The sequence below is a fragment of the Saccopteryx bilineata genome, chromosome 2 (assembly GCF_036850765.1).
Source record: "Saccopteryx bilineata isolate mSacBil1 chromosome 2, mSacBil1_pri_phased_curated, whole genome shotgun sequence".
NCBI classification, from domain to species: domain Eukaryota; kingdom Metazoa; phylum Chordata; class Mammalia; order Chiroptera; family Emballonuridae; genus Saccopteryx; species Saccopteryx bilineata.
Window position 1 is genome coordinate 258,073,906 of NC_089491.1, and position 14,968 is coordinate 258,088,873.

Below are 14,968 nucleotides of genomic sequence, written 5' to 3' on the forward strand. Positions count from 1 at the left end.
GTTAAGCTGCTAAATTCTGGAGATATTTGTTACACAGCAGAGGCTAACTAATACATGTGTGTAGCACAATGCCTGGTACAATATGGGCTTAACAAACAATTGCAAGGTGCTATTATTAATCACTACTATTTGGAATTATGTTTTATAACTAGATTGAGTTCATTGTACCAGGTTCTTTATTCTCTTTGGATGGTCCCATCAATTTGCCAGCCATGTTTGAATCTGTTCTTGACTTGAAGAGGATCCCCACTACCATGTCTACAGCATTTCCATTTGGGTTACTTAATCTATTTCCTGCTCTTGTAATGTCTCCAATCAGGGTTGTTTTAAAAAAAAATGTACAGGCCCCCTTGAATGCCTCTTTGAATATAGAAGTAGAGACTCCTAAGGTTAAGAGGAATGTGTCCTAGTCTAATCTCTCTCCCACTTTTAATCCAATGCCCCCATTTTCTCATCTGGGCTCCTGGACTTCATCTTATCTGTCATCCTCATCATCACACCTCTTTCAGAGTTCCTCATTCTCCATTTTGAAAAACCTCTCACCAGTAAGCACCTTTTTCTTCCCAATCTAGCTCCTAGAGTAAGTAGAATCTGAAGCCAGTTCCTCCTAAATATTTATACCTGAGAGCATTAAGGCGCAAGTTTCTCCTGAGCCAACCACCCCAACTCCTCTTCTTCCACATCCATTTCCCGGTGTCTTGCTCTCCCGTCAGGCAAGAAAGTAGTCCTGTCAGCAACACGCCACACCCTGGAGGCAGGGTCATCTGGAACCAATGCTCATATCTCCAGACATAGAACTGTTTACATAATTTGTAGGGTCCAATACAAAATGAAAATGTGGGCCCCCTTCTTCAAAAATTATTAAGAATTTTAAGATGGTGAGGCCCTAGCTAGTTGGCTCAGTGGTAGTGCATTGACCAGGTGTGTGGAAATCCTGGGTTCGATTTCTGGTCAGGGCACACAGGAGAGGTGACCATCTGTTTCTCTGACCTTGAGGTACTTCAGACCCTGACACAACTTGACTATGAGCTTTTGAATAGTGTGGCAGAGACAATGCCATGGATTCACCAATTTTACTTCCCATACCTCCTAGCTTATAAGACTACATTTCCCAGAGGCCCTTGCATCCAGGTGAGCCAGTGTGACTGGTTACAGCTAATTGGATGTGGGAGGAAGTCAACTATGGTAAAGGAGTACATTCTTAGTTCACACCACTAAAATCTCCTAGAGATCTTCTTTCTGCCCACACTCCTTACCCCTTCTGCCTGTTTGTGATGCTAAAGGTGCCTTAAATCCACAAGATGGTGGAGCTAAGGATGGAAGTAATCCATGACTGATATTGCATAAACAAGAACCACCTATAGAAACCACAAGATGCTCTCCTCCCAACCTAGGACCCAGAGAACACTCCAGGAAGATCAGCTTCTTCCCATTTTTCCATTCTAGTCCTACATGTAGCCATGGAAAAACACACTGACTGTGGAGGCAAAATCATGGTAGGGCCTTGGGCATGAATTCTTCTCTCTTGGTTTGTTTCCCCATTGGAAAGATGGAGGGTGCATATCCGTCCAGATCCCCCAGCCTCTCTTGATGGCATTCTAGAGCTAGAAGCAGCTGACAGTTGCCCCTCTCACTCCCTCTGGCTACACCCAAAAAGAGACCTGATTGTGATCTTTGCACTGATCTCCCACAGGTCAGCTTCTTTGGGTTTGTCATTGCTTCTGGAAGTCTGAAAGGTGGTAACTGTCATTTGAGTTTGTGAACACAAATGGAAAGGGACAGGTGGATTTGACTTTAAAGGCATAAAGCCCTGGGTATCAGCCCTAGCTTTTCCATTACTCACCAGCTTGATGACCACAGGCAAGGAACACATTCTGCTTGAAGAGTAGAGTCTATCAAGCTGAAATTAAATGATGCCAGCAGCAGACTTGATTTCTCTGAGACTCAATTTCTTTATCTGTAAAATGTGAATATAACCATTCTCACCTCACCGGGTTGTAGAAATGTCAAATGAAATGATGCACAGTGTGTACAGTTTTGCAGGGAGCCTGGTCCTTAGGCATTTAATAGATGTTTGCCATTGATAAGACCAACTACCTGCCCTTTAGCAAATGTTAGTCTGTGGCAAGGCTGGCTCCTCCCAGCTGTGTGCACACCCATCACCTGGGGTTTCCCCCAGAGTGGTTTGAATGCTACGGCTGCTTACAACCCTTCACCTGTAGTGAGTGCTGGGGAGCCAGAAGCTTTCTGGGGTTAGGTCCCTTGTACCTAATTCAGAGTTTTAAAGATACAGCAACTGTCCTTTCCAGAGAATATTCCAAGGCCTCATAGGCCCATCAAATGCAAAGCTATAGCATAAGCACCCATCAGCCACCCCACTAACCTACTGCAGACTCATTGGCGGAAGATCAGACATCCACTTGCTGAGGGTTAATTACTGACTTGGCACCCATCTGGTTGGGGAGAACTTGCAAGAGACTCTTTTTTCTCTTTCCAAAGGTATAAACATTTGTATGGCAAGTAGCCCGGGGCCTGGAGATGTTTATTTTGTAGTTAACAAAGAGAAGGGCCTTTTTGTTTGGGGACTGAGTGTCCTTCTGGTCCATGGTAGAAGCCTTTGGGAGACATCCTACACTAGCAGGTGTCTCTGGGGGTGAGTCAAGGTGAGGTGGGGCAGCTACATTCCCCACTGATGGAATAAGTTCCTTCTATCAGCAGAAAAAGGATGCTCTTATACAAGATCTTCTTGTTCCTGGATCCCATGGAGTCATAGCCCAGAGGACTGACCTTCCCGAAGAGTTAGCAAACCAGAGAGTTTCTAGGTGCCATGGTGAGTGAGAGTCCTGGCTTAATGACCTGGGTTAAGTTTAGGGCCTGGAGGGTTGTGTAGAGTCCCTGGTTTAGATCCAACCTTCTTCCCGCAGTTCTCTATTCTTACCACTGGGTGGCGCCGGTGAGCAAGGCTGCGCCAGAATGGCTTCTGCAGAGAAAGCAAGGGTGCAGGAGGCAGGGTCCCGGGTCTATGCAGAGGGGGAATCCAGCGGGCAGAGAGCTGCTGGTTCCTTCCCTCTGCGAGCTGGGCCTGGGCGCTTAACCTGCCTGTTTGCCTACCTGGGGCCAAAAGGTAAATATGAAGACATCCAAATTCTCTATATTTGTTCCTGACCTGAAGTAATATGTAGGCTTCCAGCCAGCAGAGAAGGGTATTTTCATCCAACAGAGATGTTGCTCAGAAGGTGAAGGTCAGTAGGTACAGTTGGGGAAAACTAATTACTTCAAGGAACTGGGTCAGGAATTATTTTCTAGGGAGAGATTACCCTTACTTTGGGCACTGTGTGCTTGGAGTTTGATAAATGGGTTCTCAAGTCCAAAGGCAGAGCACATCTGAGGTCCCCCATGCTTTTGGTGGTCCTGTGAGGTCTGGTAAGAACCGTGTGATTCAACTCCCGTTTGCAAAGTCAGGACTACGCACCAGGCCCTTGACATACTGACTCCTCTCCAGATCTTTGTGGTTAGAAGTAACATCACCCTTAGTTTACTAATAAAAATCATTAAAATGCTGGTGACAGAGCTAAACACTTTACCTTTATTATAATATTATTTAATTTCACAACACTCTATGAGAAACTACTGTTACACCTATTTTATAGCTGGGTAAACTGAGGTTAGGAAGGTAAAGTAACTCACCTGAGGTCTGGGAATTAGTGATGGTAGAACATACATTGATCCCAGGACCTTGAGTACCAAGTTCATAGTCTCAAGGCTCCTTTGATGAGGAATCAAGGTTTCCTAAGTGAAGCTAGGTCACTTGGCCAAGGTTACTGACACAGGGTGTGATATCAAGCCTGATTCATTCTCTAACCCAGTGGTCCTCAACCCCTGGGCCACGGACCGGTACCGGTCCGTGGGCCATTTGGTACTGGTCTGCAAAGAAAGAATAAATAACTTATATTATTTCCATTTTATTTATATTTAAGTCTGAACGATGTTTTATTTTAAAAAAATGACCAGATTCCCTCTGTTACATCTGTCTAAGACTCACTCTTGACGTTTGTCTCGTAAGTTCGACAATTATGTTTAAAAATACCACTTTTTACGCCGGTCGCATAATTTTATTTTGTGCATTTATCCGTCCCACCCTAAAGGCCGGCCCGTGAAAATACTTTCTGACATTAAACCGGTCCATGCCCCAAAAAAGGTTGGGGACCACTGCTCTAACCCCTCATGCTACCACCTTCCTCAGCCCCAGCCTCCAGGCCCGGTCACCCCCCAAAATAGACAGGGACAGCCTAAAGAGTGTTTCTGATATAGAGAGCTTGTTCCAAAGTCTTGGGCTCAAGTTGCAAAGAGCTAAGGCAGGAATGGAGAAATGGTGATGTGCACCAAGAAGACCACTCTTGGCCATCTCCTTGAGCCTAAGAGTCAGCCAGAATGGTGAGGAGCTGGAAAAAGTTAAGCAGGTACTGTCTCCCCCTTTGCTAAGAGATTTGGATGGCAAATCTCAGCCAAGCAAGGCAGCATGCAAAAGGGTGGGCCTAACCCGCCTCATAGGACTGAGAAGAAAAGCAAGTTTCTAAGAGACTGGGGCTCCCTACATGGGAAAGGGAAGTGATTTTAGCCAAACATTTGGCTGGAAGTCTGGCTCATGGTTCCAACTCATGGGTATTAGCAAAGGAGAACAAGGAATTGCTGAGGGTGGCAAACTGGTTATAATTAAGAGAACCTGGGAGACGCAAAACAATGTCAAGGCCACCAGCTGTCCTGGATCTGGGTCTCTGTCTGCTGAACAGCTCAGGAAACCAGCCACCCTCCCCCGCTGTGCAGGCCTTTCAAACAAAGAGCCTCTCCCCGCCCTCCTGTATGCTCCCAGGGCCCAGAGTGCCGCCAAGCATTAGGGTCTTCCTTTCCCCTCCACCAGCACCTTTTCCTTTCCTTTCTCCACAATTTAAACTCACTAAGTTTCGCCTCTCAGGAAAGTAACCAGGCTTGGGGACAAGTTCGAGTCCTAACTCCTGTCCTTATTGCACGAGTTATTTAACCTTTCTGAGCCTCAGTGTCCTCATCTGACAAATGGGGATAACAATGCTTAATGCACACAGTTGTTGTGAGCATTAAATATGACATGTGAAAGTGGTTGGCACAATGCAGGGGCGGCCAACTCTGACCTGTGGGCTTGCCACCTATTTTTGTATGGTCCACGAGCTAAGAATGGTTTTAATAGATTTAATTGTTGAGGTAAAAAAAATCCAGAGAATACTATTTGGTGACAATTAAAAGTGATATAAAATTCAAGTTTTAGTGTCCATAAATTAAGTTTTATCAGAACACAGCCTGCCATTTGTTTAGAGATTGTCTGTGGCTGCTTACGTATGGGCCCTAGTACCCCCTCCCAATGGCAATCCCCTGCCCCTCTTGGAGTCACCTGGATGGCTCCAGGTACTTGCAGTGATGGGGTCCTTGAGAGTCTCAGTGCATGGGCACTGGTTCTAGTGGTTAGCCCCCAACAACCAATGCAGGCAGAGTTAGGTAGCTGTGGCAGAGCTCAGAGGCTTTTGGTTCACAAAGGGTAAAATAGTTACCATTTAGCCCTTTGCACAAAAAATTTACCAAACCCTAGAATAAGTGCCTGACAATAAGTGATCAGTTAAATGTATTTACAGTTACTATTATTATATTAATACTCTTGTTGTTGTCCTCTTTAGGTCTAGTTTAAACTTTCAGGTGCTGATGCTTATGGCTTAATAGAGAGATTCTAAACCTGAAGCTCATGGAAGGGTTTTGGGGGTCTTTAAATCTCCAGAATTTCTATGTACATTTTTGTAGGTGGGATCTTTGGGGGGGGAGGGGCTTGATAACGTTCCTCTGATTTTTTAAAGAGGTTTGTGTCCTCAAATAGTTCAGGAAGTGTAGGTTTGACGCCTTCCTTGCCCCAGGTAAGTTGATCTGTACTATACCTGGGCTGTCTGGATGCTACATCTGTGAGGGTGAGATATTTGGGATGCTTTGGGGCCCCACCTGCCTGCTTGGAGGGGCCTGCAGTGCAACAGGAATAAGGAGCCCCGGCTTTGGAGCAGGCTGAATCCGGGCACTGCCCTGGGCCCCTTCTCTGAGCCTCCATTCCCGGGCTGGGTTGTCACAGGAATAAATTCAGTACTGTCGAGTGCTCGCACACATAGGTACTGCAGAAATTTTAGCTGCTGTTATTAAATTCATCACTATCACTGCACATTCAGAAGCTCTTTCCTCAGCTCGGTCCGGGGCCCATAACAAGCTGCCTCATATTTGGTTCAATGTGAGGTATGAATACCCCTTTAAGTGCTCTTGAATCTATTTATCTGTGGTATTATCAACTAAGGCAAGTCCATTAAACATACTCACGCAATCAATGTGCAAAATAGCAGGCTCCCAATTAAGTTTTTAAAAGTCCAGTGGCCTTATTTGAACAGGGACAATGGTAAACATTCCTAAGAGTGAAATAAGTGAAATCTGAAACTTCTCTGTTGCAAAAAGCCTTGGCTGTTTCAGACCTTTCTGTTTTTTTCCCCCAAGGAGTCAGCCTGGACCTCAAACTTGGATCTATTTTCCTCCTAAAATGCTTCTCTGTGGAGCCTGGTTCCCCAGCCCAGTCATTTCCAGCCAGCAGGTTCATTTCAAAGCCCAGTGACCACCACCAGGAGGGCCAAGGGTGCCCTTGCTGCCCGGCTGTCCTGGAGATGGGCCCCCTAAGCACAGACTGGCCAGCGGCCAGCCTGGCCGGGTGCTGCTTGCCCCCAGTTGCCGGGTGTCATCCCATTCAGCGGGGTCTTGGTATCTCCAGACAACAGCTGGAGACCAGAAATGAAGACTTCCAGCTACAAGCAAATGTTGCTGCTTCCTGAGGTTGAGATATTCTCTCCTCCAGCACCCCTTTCAGCCAAGCAAAAACAATCCCCCATAGGGACCCGGCCCTGCCACAGAGGAACAAAAGCTCTCCAGTTCTCAGAGTCCCAGAGACTGTCTGCAGTTTCAGGCGCACACCGCCCAGTGTGGGGAGGAGATGATCATGTGATTTCCAAGCTTTGAGACAGGGTCACCCTTGTCCAGCCCTTTTCGTCTTCACAGGAAGAAGAGTCTTTGATTGCCTGACAAAGGAGGAGGCTGATGCTACCCTGGTGTTGGCTCCAGGGTCTGCGGGTTTTGCAATGTCTGAATCTCTCAGGTTCAGGAGCACAAAGACACAAAGTCAAAGTCAGTAGTCCCCAAAGCCCACTCATAGGCATTTGGGGGACTTTTCCTGGTCCTGCTTTCGGCAGGACAGCTGCACATTCTGGCTGCACTTACTTATTTTTCTGCTACCGGATAATTAATCGATCTCTAAGAAATTCATCAGAGAGGCCACCCCACTTATTTTCTTACCAGCCATTAAAAATATTTTCCTTCAGAATATATTTGCAAATAATACATCTGATAAGGGTTGATAACCAAAAAATATAAAGAACTCATACAACCCAATAACAAAAAAACAATCCAATCAAAAAATGGGCAGAGAACATGAAGCGACATTTCTCCAAAAGGGACATACAGATGGCCAACAGACATATGAAAAGATGCTCAACATCACTATCAGGGAAATGCAAACCAAAACCATAACGAGACCACCTCACATGAGTCAGAATGGCTATTACCAAAAAGGCAAAGGTAGCGTGTTTTGGTGAAAATGTGGAGAAAAGGGAACTCTTTGCACTGTTGGTGGGACTGCAAATTGGTGAAGCCACTATGGAAAACAGTATGGTGGGTCCTCAAAAAACTAAAAATAGATCTACCATAGGATCTAGCATTCTATTTCTGTGTATTTATTTTAAAAAACCCACATATGTAAAAACAATAATTTGAAAAGATATATGCACCCCCATGTTCACTGCAACATTATTTACAATAGCTAAGATATGGAAGCATCCTAGATGTCCATTGATGAATGGATAAAGAAGATATGGTGTGTGTATCTGTGTGTGTATGGAATATTACTCAGCAGTAAAAAAGAATAAAATCTTGCCATTTGTGACAACATGAATAGACCCAGAGAGTATTAGGCTAAGTGAAATTAAGTCTGACAAAGAAAGACAAATACCATATGGTTTCATTTGTATGTGGAATCTAAAAAAAACACACACAAATGAACAAACAAAACAAAACAAAACCAGACTCACAGAAACAGATCAAACTGATGGTTGCCAGAAGGCAGGGGTGGGGGGAATGGGTGGAAAAGGTGAAGGGGAACATCTTCAGTAACATTGTGATAACTTCACGTGGTTGATGGATGATTACTAGAGTCAGTGTGGAGGTCACATTTTATATAAATGTTGAATCACTACACTGTACACCTGAAAATAATATAATACTGTATACCAACTGTACTTAAATTTTTAAAAAGTCAAAAAAGATTTTCCTGGTAAAGAGAGAAGGAAAGCTTAGAGAAGAGAAACACTCGCGTGAAGCTGGCCTTCCAGATGCCGTCACATTGCCACACCCACAGCAGTGTGAGGGCTGGCTGCTGCGCTGCAGGCCAAGGTCAGCTGGGGAGAGGGCAGAGGGAAAGAGAGGGGCACGAACTCCATGTCAAGGTAATGTGTCTGCCAGAGAACTACGGTAAGTCCTCACTGGACACCATTGATAGGTTCTTGGAAACTGCAACTTTCCGGGAAATGAAGTATAGTGAAACCAGTTTTACCATAGGATAATTGATATAAACAAGAGTTAAGTTCCTATGGCATATTTCTGATCACAAGAACACCACCAAACTTCTAAATAAAGACCCTAAACACTTCTAATATTAAACATTAAAATAAATGTGAGTTATATCCTAGACACATCCTTGTTCTTAAACCCCCATCTCTACTGTAGAAAAGCAAGGAACAGCTACCATTTACTGAAACCATAGACAGGTAATAATTCATCACCACTCTATGGGCAGGTACCATGATTGCCCCCATCTGACAGATGCGAAAGTAGGCACAGAAGGCTGAGTCACTCGCCCAACATCATGTGGTAAGCGGTGGGGTGTGAGCCCATGCAGTGGTCCCAAGCACCTGCCCTGCCTATGGGGATAGCTAGCTTTCTCTCACCAAGGTCCTGCCCTCCCCCCACAGAGCTGGTATGGGGGTCTAGTCAGGTCCACCCAATCTCTCATTTGGACCTGTGTATCTATCTACAAGCCTTCTGATTGGCCTCCTTGTCCTCGGGCTCACCCCACTCCAATCTGTCTTTCCTAAGGCAAGCAGGAAATCCTTCTAAACTAGGAATCTGATGTTACTCCTCCACCAAAACCCTGCAGTCTCCTGTTTTATTCTCCCTGGCCTTTCAGCTTATGAATGGTGGGCGCTGAATCCTGAAGACTGACTCTAGAGCTGTGCTCTCAACTACTATCCCAATACGCCTCTCTGAGCCTCAGTTTCCTCGCTGGCAATATAGGGGTGACACTACCTGCCAAAAGGGCTGTTAGGGTATGCTCAGCATCTGACAGGAAGGTGCCGGGTGCAGAGCGGGCATTTCACGTGGAACTTCCATTAGTCTTATTACGAAGGAAAGGGTGGAGAGAGGTAAAGCAGGCTGCTCTGAAAGGCAAGGTGAATCCCACGTGGGCTAATAATCACATTAGTGCTTTAGACGCCTTTTCTCACTTACTCTTCATCACCTTCTGAGACACATACACAATTACATTTTATAGGGAGGGAAAACTGAGGCTGCAAAGTGACCCACTAACTCAAGGTCAGTTCAGACCTTGGTCTTTCTGAGCGCAGAGCCACACCCCAGTCTCTGAGAGCCGCTCCCACCTCCACTGTGGTGTGTTGATTTGGAATTCCAGCTCTTTCCAATCTTAGCCGCTGAAGATCGCAGGAAGGTGAGTCTGACTGTGGGTCAAAGCCGTGACGAGACCTGAGGAAATCTGCAGACACTTGGGAAGAAGTGAGCACACGTTGAGGCCTGGCACGGGTGCAGGGTTAAGAAGAGCAGGCGGTTTCCCTGCACGCGACACCTTCCCTGTCCTGGGGCTCTGGGAGCGCGCCCATAAAAATGACAAGCCAGGGCCCGTCGCCCAGTTTCTACAACAATGAGAATATTTATTTTCTCCAGGCAGTAAAAATAACATTTTTCTCTCTTTTGTAAAAGTTAAGTACCATTACATTCCATTTTCTTAAATAACAAAATCCTAGAAATATATATTAAATTGTATACAGTGTGTCACACTTCATCTTATATTTTAAAATACATGATGTTTCTATTTTATTCTCAAAGTTGCATATTAAGAGCATATTTACAAATAAAGCCTTGTCATCCAGACTGAAACTCCCCACAGGAGGGGGAGTCTGGATGTGGGCAGGTCTGGATGCTGCATGGACCCTGCAACGGCAGCTCCCCACTACGTGCTCCTGAAGACACATCCTTTCTGAAGCAGATTTGCCTCGGACTTCCCCCACACCCCACTTCTGTCTTGTCGAGTGTGCTGAACTCAGCAGGACAGAAGCTTGTGCAATGGGCACCCCCTGGGGCCTGCAGGCAGAGGGTGAGGCCCCGTCTCCCCTGAGCTGGCCAGCCTGAGGGAGGCCGCTGCACTGGAAGGTTTGAGAAACACCCCATGCCAGGGCAGCTAAGCTGAGAGACCTGGCCAGGAGGTAGAAAAGTGAGGAAGGTAAACAAAGACACCAGAGGAAACCACCAAAAGGTTGAAAATTTCCAAGGTAGTAACAAAAGCAGACATCAAACATCAAATAGGAGATTTGAAACCCCAGAGGGTGCCAGTTGACTGGGCCATAGAGGGGAGGCTGGCCTGGCTCTGCAGGAGACATGGGGGCCTCATCAGGCCGGGGAGATGGGATCTCGAAGGATGTCCACTAAGTGCTTGTGAGGATTTGGTGCCCAAGACACACAGAGGCTTGGCGACGGCCTGCACACCCTGCTGGTGTTGGGGTGGCCTGGCCAGACCCTCAGTGGGTCAGGCCGATTCCAGCTGTGGGCTGACAATGGGGTGTGCAGGTGAGGCCTTTCCCCACAGGTTTGGCCCGAGGTCCAGGATAGCTGTACTCATTAGTGCTTTGATCTTTGTGGGTTTCTGGCTGATTGGAGTCTTGAGCCAGAGCCCACACTTCAGAAGTTAGAGCAACCAGGTGACTTCGCTGACAGCCAGAGGCCTCCCCCCGTTTTTTTTTTTTTTTGTTTTTTTTTTTTTGTATTTTTCTGAAGCTGGAAACGGGGAGAGACAGTCAGACAGATTCTCGCATGCGCCTGACCGGGATCCACCTGACCGGGATCCACCCGGCACGCCCACCAGGGGGCGATGCTCTGCCCCTCCGGGGTGTCGCTCTGTTGCGACCAGAGCCACTCTAGCGCCTGGGGCAAAGGCCAAGGAGCCATCCTCAGCGCCCGGGCCAACTTTGCTCCAATGGAGCCTCGCTGCGGGAGGGGAAGAGAGAGACAGAGAGGAAGGAGAGGGGGAGGGGTGGAGAAGCAGATGGGCGCTTCTCCTGTGTGCCCTGGCCGGGAATCGAACCCGGGACTTCTGCACGCCAGGCTGATGCTCTACCACTGAGCCAACAGGCCAGGGCCGCCCCCCCCCCCCCGTTTTGACATGGGGGACGTGGAGGAAGGTTCCCGGTTCATTCCTATTCCTTCTCTGCTCTGTAAGCAGTGACACATGGGGAAGAACACAGGCACCGAGTGCTTTCTAGAGGGGCCAAGGACACTGGGACATGGCTAAGGAAAAGTGCATTCACTGTGGGAGGCAACAAGAGCAGCTGCCCGTGGACTCTCTCTCATGTTGGGACACATGCTGAGAAGGCAGGGCCTGGGCACCAGCAGCGGATGGGCTGGGGAGGGCGCACAGTTCCTGAAGTGCCCACCTGCAGCCTCCTTCCCTCTGCCACCTCAGGGCAAAGGCTCCGGAGGAGGTGCTTTCAGAGCCGCTCCCTCTTCCTCTTCCATAATCTTCAGCTATGTGATCTGCAGTGAATTTTTTTCAGGGTCACCCTTTCCAACCACCTCTAACCCCTACTTTCTCTTTTCTAAAGTAGTTTCTTAGAAGATCAAGTGCTTCCTCCTTCAGTGCTCCTGGAAGCACACCTCATTTTTTCTGGGTGTTTACTTAGCTACAGGGACCCGTTAGTGGGGTGTTGCTGATAGGTTCCAACCAAGACTGTGCATGGCCAGACTGTGGCCGAGGAGTTTATGGAGGTTTGACCTGGGACAATTTACAGCTATCGTCCCACATGATGTCCTGAGGCTGGTTTGGGTTTCCCATGGTCCCTCCCTGGGCAGTAAGTTGATCCTGGCAACACTGAACTGTTCCAGGCCCAACCGTAAGGAGAGTCCTGGGGCAACACCAGCACCCCCAGGATCTCTGAGAAAGGCCTGAGCCCGCTGCAGGCTCAGACAACACGCTGGCTTGGGGCTTGGCCCCTATGACCAGAGTGTGAGGTGAGCAGGGCAGGCCGGTGGCTTCAAAGGCCAGTGATCAGAATAAACCTTAGGCAGCTGAGCAACTGCTTCTTGGCTGGGTGAACCCTTTGCCAAATTCCTCATTCCCTTTGTGCAGCAAGTGGATCTATTCACAGCTCAGGGCCCTTTGTGACTGCACACCTGACACTTGTGTTTGAGAGGAGATTCCACAAAAGCCAGGAATAGCTGGGAAGAAAGACTGCACATGTTAGTATATTTCCAGTGGTCCTTGTGTGGGACAGACCTCTGTCTCCAGGCCCAGGGGCCTGTGGACAGCTGCTCCAGGGTAATCACCCTTTCTAGATCAAAGCGTGAAGATAGCACTGAGCAGACCCATGCTTGTGGTAGGCCTCATATGGTGCCTGGGACCCCTGCCCTCCTATGGACTCGCTGCCCCATTTCCCTCCTCTGAATGCCCCTTTGCCTGTCAGCTCCTAATGTCTCTCCTGGGTGCCCAGTGTCACCTCTCCTGCAGACACCTTCTCGCTGACCCCACATGGCCCCGTTTTTCTGGCAGCAGCCAGTTTCAGACAGGTCGCCATTACAGCAGAACGCCAGGAAGGGCCGTGGCAGGCAGTGGCTTAGGGACTTGGGGAAGGTAGACAAAGTGCTCCAAAGAGGGAACCTGTGAGGTCAGCGGCACAGCAAGGCCCCAGGACCGAGGGCCTCAGGGAGAGTCACGTTCTGACACAGGCTCCGGCCCTGCTGCAGAACCTCAGACTGCTCTTCTCCGCTGCTGCTGACCAAGCCCACTTCTGCATGGTGGGGACTTCTCACCTGGAGATGGTACTGACTTTTGCAACCAGTGGCCACTGCATTTGCAGCTCTCAGTCTTCAGAGGCCTGTCCTCAGAAGGTCTCCAGTTCCAAAGCCCATCCTCTCACTCCTCATGCCATCCCTGCAAGGGATAGGTGCCCTCTCCTTCCTTACCAGGCCATTCCAAGCCTCACTCTGTCCCCAAAGAGGAAGCAGAGAGGGCCACAGAGAACACAGGCTGTTTTTCCTCCTTTTAAAATGAGGGACAGCCACAGGAGGGACTGCTGGCATCCTGTCTCACATGATGCTGCCTAAATGCTAAACCATGGTGTTTATACTCCCTGTTCTGAACTGAGAGTCAGCTCAGAGAACTGTGGAGAGATGAGAGCCTGGCTCAGGTTCCAGAGGACCGCTAGCTGTTTGGGGGTAAGGCCAGATAAATCCAGTCCAACAAGGGGTGACTGAGCACCTATAAAAGCTTTCAGTAAAGTGTATTGTGTAAATAAATCAACGGATATTTTATATGACCACTCTATGAGTTTGCTCTGTTGGTTACCAAGCTAGGGAAAGAAGCCCAAATGTGGATTATTTCAAGTTTGACATGAATGGGGGTCAGCGGACCTAATTCTCAGGCCATCCCAGGATGGAGGAGGTCTGTTCTTATTCAGCACCCAGAGGGTGAAGCCCCAGAGTCAGCACAGAACATGGGCCCTCTTTAGGGCTTTGGGGAGGCTAATACCCAGTACAAGACCAGGCTAACCCTCAAGAGAACCTCAGAATTCTCTGCCTGGCCCGCTTCCAAATGATTTGTATGTCAACAAAATAGAGAAGAAGCAAGGAAGACTAACGTATACTACAGTTACCCACTACCTCACAGTCATCAAGAATGTATCTGCAGTGCCAGACACAGCCATCTCTGTCACCTCAGCCTCAATGTCCTGACACCCTCATTCCTAGATCAGAGAGAGAGAAAGCCAGAGAGAGACAGGAGGCGGGACCCTGGGACCTGAGTCTCTCTCCTAAGTGCAGCTGATGAAGCAGCACGAATCCAGGCTGGGCCTGCCCTCGCAGCAGGTGCCCCTTCCCAGTCCATTGGCAGGTGCCTCTGATGAGGCTCAGGGAGAGGCAGGAAAGAGTTCGTCAGGGAAAACCACAGGAGAAGTGGTCCCCTGTGGCCTTGAGCTCAGAGGAACCTCATGTCCTGGGCATGGGGGGGAGCTTTTAGTCACTCACAAGAGGATTACGGTCATCTTGTTGACTCTGACCCTTGAGCTTCTTCTTAAAGATGGAAATGGAAGTAGAGGGCTCATAAAATATACTCCAGATCTCCCCTGATGTCCCGGGTTGATGACACTCCCTAAGGTCCCCTGAAGTAGGAACACGATGTGATCTGTCAAACAAAAATAACTTAAGAATCCTCCATGTACAATAGGACAAGGCATTCTCAACCACCTACCATCTCATGAGCTACCTGTACCTATGAAATAGGACACTCAGTGAGAGGAAGTCACAGGAAAGCTTCCTTTAGAGATCTGAAGGACTACTGTGCTGATGACATGCGTCCTCTGGGGTGGGAGCGCAGTGGGCAAACTCCAGCCCAAACTCAAGAGGACACAGAACTTTGTAACACAGAATTATTCAGGTCTGGAAAGGCCTGTGCTAAGAGGTTATGAGTTTTCAAATTCTTTTTTTAGAATAGAAGAATGACTTCTTCAAATGACATTTGAAGCCCACCTAGTTAAAA

General features: G+C 48.0%; 1 protein-coding gene across 7 annotated transcripts in view; it reads right to left on the reverse strand.

Annotated features, from left to right (window-relative positions):
* Window positions 1-10,057: 10,057 nt before the first annotated feature.
* KREMEN1 (kringle containing transmembrane protein 1) overlaps window positions 10,058-14,968 on the reverse strand; it is a 74,827-nt gene continuing 69,916 nt past the window's right edge. For 6 of the 7 annotated variants that reach the window (XM_066260232.1, XM_066260231.1, XM_066260230.1 and 3 more), the window contains one exon: window positions 12,000-14,614. In XM_066260232.1, the coding sequence (XP_066116329.1) occupies window positions 14,446-14,614 (169 nt within the window). In that variant the 3' untranslated portion in view covers window positions 12,000-14,445. Of the gene's footprint in view, window positions 11,974-11,999; window positions 14,615-14,968 lie in introns of those variants that run through there. The other variant, XM_066260228.1, reaches the window with a different exon arrangement.